This window comes from Psammomys obesus, unplaced genomic scaffold (assembly GCF_907164565.1).
Source record: "Psammomys obesus unplaced genomic scaffold, mPsaObe1.curated_primary_1811, whole genome shotgun sequence".
Taxonomy (NCBI): Eukaryota; Metazoa; Chordata; class Mammalia; order Rodentia; family Muridae; genus Psammomys; species Psammomys obesus.
Window position 1 is genome coordinate 2,676,130 of NW_026596091.1, and position 8,254 is coordinate 2,684,383.

General features: G+C 48.6%; 1 protein-coding gene across 1 annotated transcript in view; it reads right to left on the reverse strand.

Moving 5' to 3' along the window:
• CUNH12orf75 (chromosome unknown C12orf75 homolog) overlaps positions 1-7,337 on the reverse strand; it is a 41,528-nt gene extending 34,191 nt beyond the window's left edge. Inside the window, exon 1 of the mRNA XM_055627741.1 lies at positions 7,205-7,337. Coding sequence (XP_055483716.1) covers positions 7,205-7,250 — 46 coding nt within the window. The 5' untranslated portion in view covers positions 7,251-7,337. The remainder of the gene's footprint in view (positions 1-7,204) is intronic.
• Between the last annotated feature and the right edge of the window lie 917 nt (positions 7,338-8,254).

Consider the following 8,254-nt stretch of genomic DNA (forward strand, 5'->3'; position numbering starts at 1 on the left):
TGATGACCTGAGTTGAATACCTAGGACCCACATAGTTGAAGGACAGAACTGAATCCAACAATCTGTACGCTGACCTCCACAACCATGCCATGGTGTGTGTGCATGCACACACACAAACACACACACACACACACACACAGAGAGAGAAATGTAATTAAATGTTTTTTAAACTCTGATCACTCACTTAGCATTCATGAGGGCCTGGTTCAATTACCAGCACTAGTAAATTAGTTAGTTCATTAATTACTTAAAGAAGCTCATGGGAAAATTCATATCTGGGAAGACTATATCCTCTGTGACACACCTCACATTCCAGGAACACAGACAAAATGTTATTCCTAGAGAATCACCATGCCAGTTCCACATTAGCCTGTAGATGGCTGCGCGCGCACATCATCATCATCATTATCATCATCATCATCATCATCATCATCATCATCATCATCATCATCATCTTGGTTCAAATAGGCAGATGTTCCTCCATGCAGAGTGAGTGTGAAGAAGAATGAGCCAGGCTGCCCAGAATGTTCTTGGTATTGTTAAAATTTGCACACTTGTTAATATGAGAGGTTCCTGACACTAGCCAAGAGAATATCTTCTTTCCTCCCACTCTGAGCGCTGGCCACAAAGCCAGACTGTAAGAATGCCAGGCAGGAGCATTACCACCAAGCCCCGCCCAACCCAAGAGGTCTGCCACAGAGCCCCTTTTCCCTGCTGAAAGAAAATCACACATTTTCACAATGGGAAAAAATGTAGCACAGCTTCACAAACTATTCTTCTTAAAGTGGAAGCAATCAGGAACCCAGACCCCGTTGGTACTTATGGGAAATGATGAGGACACACAGAGCGACTCTGTTGTCTAAAAGAAAACCCCTGCTGCGAGCTGGGTAGCCGTCTACAGATGGGTAAGCATACTCTTTCACTTTTAACACTTCAGTCTGGTTCCTCTGACCAGTAATGTACTAAATCCATGTCATGTTCTCAGTGGGGCCAGAAGTAAAACAACAGCTCATTGGTTCAAAACAATGATTTTTGAGTTGGCTTTTTTTTTTTTTAAATACGCCAGCAAAAAACAAAACCAATCCATAAGCCAAGTTTCTTCCAACAACCTAGTGACAATTTCAGGTCAATGTGTCCTAGAAATAGACAATTATGTCAACAAGTATAGATGCTTCCTCCCAGAAAAACTCCTTTGCTCTACGCTGTCCTTTTTAAATGATTTAACTTTAGATTGGTAAAATAGAAAAGAAAAAGAAACGAAAACAGACCCACGTGGATCTGAGTTCAAATCCCCAACACAAATGCGAGGCATGAACACACATGACCGCAATCCCAGCCTGGGGACTGGACACAGACGGACCCTGGGAGCTTGCTGGACAGCCAGTCTAGCCCAGATGACAAGCTTTAAATTCAGGGAGAGACCCACTGGAATGCGGTGGAGAAGACATGGTGCTGGAGACTTGGGGTCTCCTCTGGCCTCCAGGCACATGTCACACACACACAATCAAGTTTAGAATCTGGTCTAAGGGCCAAGGATGCTGTTATGAATTAAATGTAAGGGGCTTCCAGGAGGATGTCCCACAGTGGAGGTGGGAACAGGAAATGATGAAACAGCAGCTGTCTGTCCAGCAAAATGTATTTGAGAGAGAAAACAGAGCTCAGCTGCTGACAGAGAAGAAGGGAGGCGCTATGGCCTTTCTAGCACTGGGGCAAGAGGGGAGAGTACGGTAAGATATAAATGACCATGTTGACGACATCATCACAGTCTGCTATCATTTCCCACCAGGCATGGCTAGCGCTAAGGATGGCAGCCTCGCTTCACACTAGCAGACCATCCACAGATGCCAATCCAAGCTGGACCTCTGTGGTTACATTAAAGGGAACACGATTACTTAGTTAACTGAGGACAATGCAGCAGCTAAGTTAAATAACTGGGCCCCAAAGCATTATACTAACTCCCCAGGTACACTGATAAATAAGGCAGTTGCTAAGCTCCTCCCCTTCTGACTACTGTTATATAAAATTCAGAAGCACTGTGACAATAAACTGCCCACAAAATTAAGGCCAGATGGCTGCCCATTATCTATCTCTGGTAAAAATTATGACTAACTGATTCAAATGTCACGCCTAGGGCTTCTAAAAGGACTGCCCAGTAGGTAAACAATTAGTCAGCAATGAAATGGGATACTGCAGATATCTGGGAATGCTGGGACTTTTTTCTTCCGTGCGTGCATGTGTGTGTGTGTGTGTGTGTGTGTGTGTACCTGTGTGTGGGTGTGCGCGCATGTGTGTACATTCATGTGTGTGTGTGTGTACATGCATGTGGGGGGGGCATGGGCGTGTGTGTGTGCATGTGCATGTGTACATGCATGCGTGTTGCATGTTCTTATGTCTAGCGGTCCACAGACGTGTGGATGCCCGTGGGTGACATCAAGTCCTACCTTAATCTCTCTCCATCTTATTCACTGAGGCTAGCCAGCCTGCTATAACCGCAGCACGGGGTGGGGGCAGGGCTCTATGCAAAGACACAAGGCTCCCAGAGTTTCTGTTTAATGAGAAACTAGAGCACGACAGAAGCGGAGGGAGCACTGGAGCTCCAGGGGCTGCCACACCCGCCCAGCACGCACGTGGGCTGCAGGTCACACACCCACGCGGCCAGGCTCCAACCACCGTGCCATCTCCCCAAGCTGGACTGCTATTTTCTGACTCACATAAGAGGGGGTTCCGTCTGGCTATACTTCTGTGTGGGCATTACATGTACAGCCTATACCTGTGACCTGTGGCCACCCTCCTGTGCCTGAGGTCAGAGGTCATCCTTGGACTTCAATCTCTGCATCCTGAGGGAAGAGCTGGAGGAAAAACATGGCAGCAGAAATTCTTGGATGCCTGCGCAGGGGCACCCCACAGCTCCCCGTGTCGGAATAAACATCCAGAGTGCTTTATACAGCGGTTTCTCTGGAGAAATGTGCTTAAAGTCACAAACAGAAAGCACAAACAGCCGTCTTCTGTGGCTCTAGGTTGGGAAAAATCAAATTCCTGCAGGGAGGAAATGCTCCTATCAAAATATTCAGAATGAGCTGTTCCCAAGAATGATGGGAAAATTCTGGAACTCGGCGAGTGGGAGACTAAGGCAAGAGGATCAGCAGTTCCCGAAATCAAATAGATAAATAAATGGGCGGGGGGGAGAGAATTCAGGTGCCATGGTACAGTGCTTGTCTAACACATAGGGCTGGGGAGCCAGCACTAAGGGGGGGACGCTTAAAATGGGGAGCCCTTCCAGCCTCAAATGGGTCTCACAAGGCCATCTGCATCAACAGCTCAACTCCTCCTCCTCCAGGAAGCCTTCCCTGATGAGCCCTGTCACCTAGGCGTTTTCTACCATACACCGCACAGCAATTGCTCTCACAGACTAAGCCTCTACATTTAGTGTCTCAAGCCGGAAAACCGGACTCCTTTCTCCAGTCACCTCTTGTTGGCAGCCCCACCCTTGTCCTATAGTTCCTATAGAACGTAGCGTGTTCTGCACAGGGGGGTGGCCCATGGGTACACCTGCAGTCAAGGGCACAAGGGGACCTGAACAGTGAAGGGGCTGCAATGCGTTTCTTCCTTCGTGGCCATGGACGTCCTACTCCAGTTTCTCCACTAACGTGGCATACAGATAGTATGTACTCAAGTCCACGGCAGTCTGTCAGGTCAGCCAAGTACACTAGGCTATGGCCAGGAAAAGCAGTGTCTAGATAGCTGAGAGAAGAGAGGAATACTTATCTGGGTTTGCCTGAATATGGAGGGAATAAAATGGGGTTTGTTCGAGGCTAGCCCAATATACATAGCAAGTTCCAGGTCAGCCAGGGATGCATGGTGAGACTGTCAATATATATATATTAAAATAGAGTTTATAATGGTGATTTCAGGCCTCTGGAGACAAAAGTAGATTTGTCTTTTTTAAGGAAAAATGTTCATGGAAACCACCTTCTCTTCAACGTGCTAATAACTTTTACTGCAGTGTGGTAGCCTCATTTTATAGGTTTCCCTCCATTACCTGACTAGGAACCAGGGTACATCCCATTATCTCCCACAGTATAGACAAAGGAGCCAGAGCTCAGAAAAACAACGCGAAATGCCCACAGCAACACAGCCAACAGCAGCGTGGAAGCCTGCACTTCCAGGCAAGGTCACCAGCTCTCCTTCACCCGCTTTGCCTGTTTAATTACTTAGTTTTCTTTCAGTGCGGCCACTGAGAAGTATGAAATATTGAAAGCAGGGTTTCTAGGACATGTTAGATGCTGTGGTCTGTTCATCCCCAAAGGTCTGGATGGCATCATCTGTTTATGGAATCTCATAGCTTGGTACGGGTCTGCAGCCTGGTCGTTAGAGTGATAGCAAAAATCCCAGCTCACAGTTGGAACAGATTCATCTCTGCATCAGGGCTTTCCTTTCTTGCCCTTCTAGCGCTCATCTTGATGCTTTCCCTTTCAGAAACTAAAATTCGGACCACCAGCTGACAGACAGAAAATAACAATGACCAAATCCTGAAAGCAGGACACGCAGGCTGGGGGATATTTGGGGGCGACTCCTCAAAGCCCAGGGCAGAGCCTGGTTAGAGATGATGCAGACACTCCCACTCACGGCGCCTTCTCCTTCCTGGTTTACAGGATGTACTCCCTACTCTCTGAACATAGAGCAATTTTTAGCAAAGAGCAAGCCAGGGAGCAGCGTGCTCGTGCATGCTCGGCCTTCACAAACAAAAGCAATCGTTAAGAACACGCACTTTGAGGGATCTTTCTCAATGTGATTATATTTCCCTTTACCCAATGAGAGATCTTCTTGGAAAAAAAAAAAAGTCAATCAAAGACTTTTAAAGAAAATTATTTTTGCCCCAAGAAATAGGATTCTTTTCTTTTCTTAAGATACAGTTCTAGCTTGCCTGGAACCCCCCACATAGACCAGGATGGCCATGAACTTGTGGTGAACTTCCTGACCCTGTCTCCTGAGTGTAGGATAACAGGCACAGATTACCAAGACTGGCAGAAGAAGCATGACTCTCTGTTTGTTTGTGGGAGATGGGTTTTGTTTTGTTTTGTTTTGTTTTGTTTTGTTTGGATGTTTTATATGTTTGTTTGATTTTAAGATAGCTTTGCTCACTATGAAGTAAGAAACAACTGAAGATGGTCTTGAACTTCTGACCCTCCTGTCTTACAGACCCACACCGCCATGTCCAGTTTGCTTGGTGTTGGAGATAGAACCAACTAAGCTATCTACCTGGCCCTGAAATACAATTTCTAGACTGCTTGGCTACACTGTAAGGTAATGTGTACATTAACATTCAGAACTACCTAGTCATCGCTCCGTTCACTTAACAACGGTACTTCTCTCTAACTCCAAATTTGACATGTAAGCTGTTAATAAAAATGTAAAGGCATGGGGCTGAAGTAACAGCTCAGCAGTTAGGAGCTTGTAACTAACATTCCGCGATATGATGCCCTCTTGTGGTATTCTTGGGTACCTACGTGTATACAGACAGCCACACATACACATGAATAAAAATAAATTCTTAAAAAATGTAAATGCACTAAACTTGCTCCACTTTTAAGAAAATCTGTTATGGATCCTTCTTCCAATTTTTGTTTTGTTGTTTTATTTTAACATTCTCAGCCTTTAAAAAAAAATTAACCAAACACATATGCAATGGGTTATATGGTACCACAGAATCTGGGGCCTGCACACTTGAGGCTTGGAGATTTTCCTCATTTCCATGTTTCAATGAAACATGGCCACTCCTGAGCTTGAATCCTGCCCTGGCTTTCATTTGCATATGGTGCTAACTAAGCTGAGTCACTGCTATAGGATTCTAGGAGCCCTGCTTCCCAGTGGCTGCCTGCATATCCCAAAGGCAGACCCTATTTCAAGACCAGGAAGGTCACTTGCTGAGGATAAACTTTCCCTGGGCCTTGACTCCCAGGTGTTCTTTTGTGTCTCTTGAAACAGACTGATTCCACAAGTATGACACTGACTGCTAAAAAAGATAGACGAAATTTGGCCAGTGACCTGGGCAGATTTCCAGGATGGCTCCCATCGTGCAAATGTTAAAAGTTTAGCCAGGCCTAGCACCACAGACGGTTCATCCCAGCTCACACAGAGAAGCTGATCCAGGAACACTGCAAGCTGAAGGCCAACGGAGTGAATTCAGGGCAAGCCTGAACAACTCAGTGAGAACCTATCTCAAAATAAGAAGCAAGCCAGGAAACACAGCCCAATGGTGGAAGTCCTGGCCAGCATGTACCATTGCAGACCTAACCACTTCAATCAATCAAAAAATAACTGCCAAGCCTTACGGTCTTGGCTAAGGGAAGTGGCAAAGAGATTAGCAGAGCACCCACATGAGCCTGGTAAACACTGCAGGGTCTGACTACTGCTTCCCTCACTGCTTAGGGTGGACTGTGACATCTGACTAAAGTCAGCTAGAGAAGCTAGGGACCCTGTCCAAAAGACTCTAAAACGCGTCAGCAGGGAATACCCCAAGCAAATCCAAGAGAAGCTAGTTTAATCAGGGCTGAATCTTCCAGTAAGTTACTTGATACAAAGCCTGGCTTAGCCAGGGGAATCTAGAAGCCCTACCCTGCCAATCAACGAAATGAAGTCGTGCACAGACACGTTCGGCTATATATTTAAGTGAAAATATATCAATAGAGGCCAATATCAATGCTTTATCACGCGAACCTGAGCATCTAGCTGCCGCAGCTTCTCAGTGAGAACCTAAACGGGCAGCCAGCCGGGTGGGTCTCCTAAGCAAGCAGAGCCACACAGAGGAGTTTCTGGAGCCCTGCAGGCTCCTGTTCCAACCCACTGGCACTCGGCCCCACCCCCATGCTTAGAAAAGTCCTGACTTGCTCAGCTGCACTTTTCCAGGAACAGGGTCTGGGAGCCAAGGGGTCGAGGACGCGCAAGTGGAAGGAGATGTGAAGGACCAGAGACACGTCCCGGAAATTCTGGCCCCCAGAAGGGTGCAGAGCCCGGTCGCAGGACCCAGGCGACAGTCCTACCCGCAGAATCCGGGCGCGACCGCCCCCGCACGGGGCACCGGCTCCCTCTCGGTCTTTCCAGATGCAGCCGAAAAGCTCCAGTCTTGAGAATGAGGATGGGGCCAGGGACCTGCGCGACCCCCGCTGCTGTCGCCTCCTCTCCCACGCCCCGCAGCCCCGCTTACCTCGGCCCGTGCCCGCGCTGGTGGCAGTGGAGTTCCCGCAACCCATCACGCTGCCTGCGGGGAAGCCGCGCTCTGGACCTCTCCGCGACCGCAGGTCCTGGAGGCGGAGACCCAGATGGAGGCGGCACCGGGAACCAGGGACAGCCCTAGCCCCGCCCCGCGCGGGGACCCCCCATGGACCCACCCGTCACCGCGGCAACCGAGGCGCCGGCCAATCCGCAGCTCCCTGCGCGCTCCTCAGCCGGGCATTGGTGAGGGTTCAGAAGGGGCGGGAGTTTGAAGTGGGGTGGGGGCTGGGGAGGGGACCAGGCCAAAGCCGGAGGCGTAGTCCGCACCTGGGCCGAGGAGTACGGAAGGGTCCCCAGCCCTCCCTCCTACCTATTCCCCTTACCTTCCTTTACAAGTCCTCTCCTTGTCCCCGGGATGTCTAGAGGAGAGAGATGACAACACCTGCCTTGCGCACATGGGCGTCTGTCTGGTATGGCTAAGGTTGACAGAGTCAATGATGTTCAGGTCTGAAGACGAAGCCAAAACCTCTCCTGCTTTCGAAGAAAGAGGTGACAGTTTCGTTCCCCACAACCTCCTCACCAAGAAAACTCGCCCAGGTTGGTCAGACCTAGTGCTGCTCCTCAAAATCAGTGTCTCCCAGACTGTAACGAGAGTCTCTCCCCGCTTTCCGATTTCAGGCAGGTCTGTGAACGCCTGTGGACACGCATAACTGGGGTCACAACCCCTGTTCTGCCCCCTGACAGCTGTGTGACATCAGAAGGGATACAGAGATGTGGATAACGGACTTAAGTACCCGCTCGGCGTCTGTGCCTCAGTCACGGCTGCTATCACACATCTTGGACTTCTGAGTAGGAATACAAGTTCCTTGAAGAGGAGGATCCTCTGTTTCTTACTGTCCCACTGGCTCACGATGCAGAATCAATAAAACTCACTGGGAGGGGAACTCAAGCCCGGAAACACTGCTTCGTTTAAACTCGCTTGGTATTTATAGAGAAGCTCGAGCTGTGCCAAGTCCTTTGCTGAATTCTGGGTTACAAACAT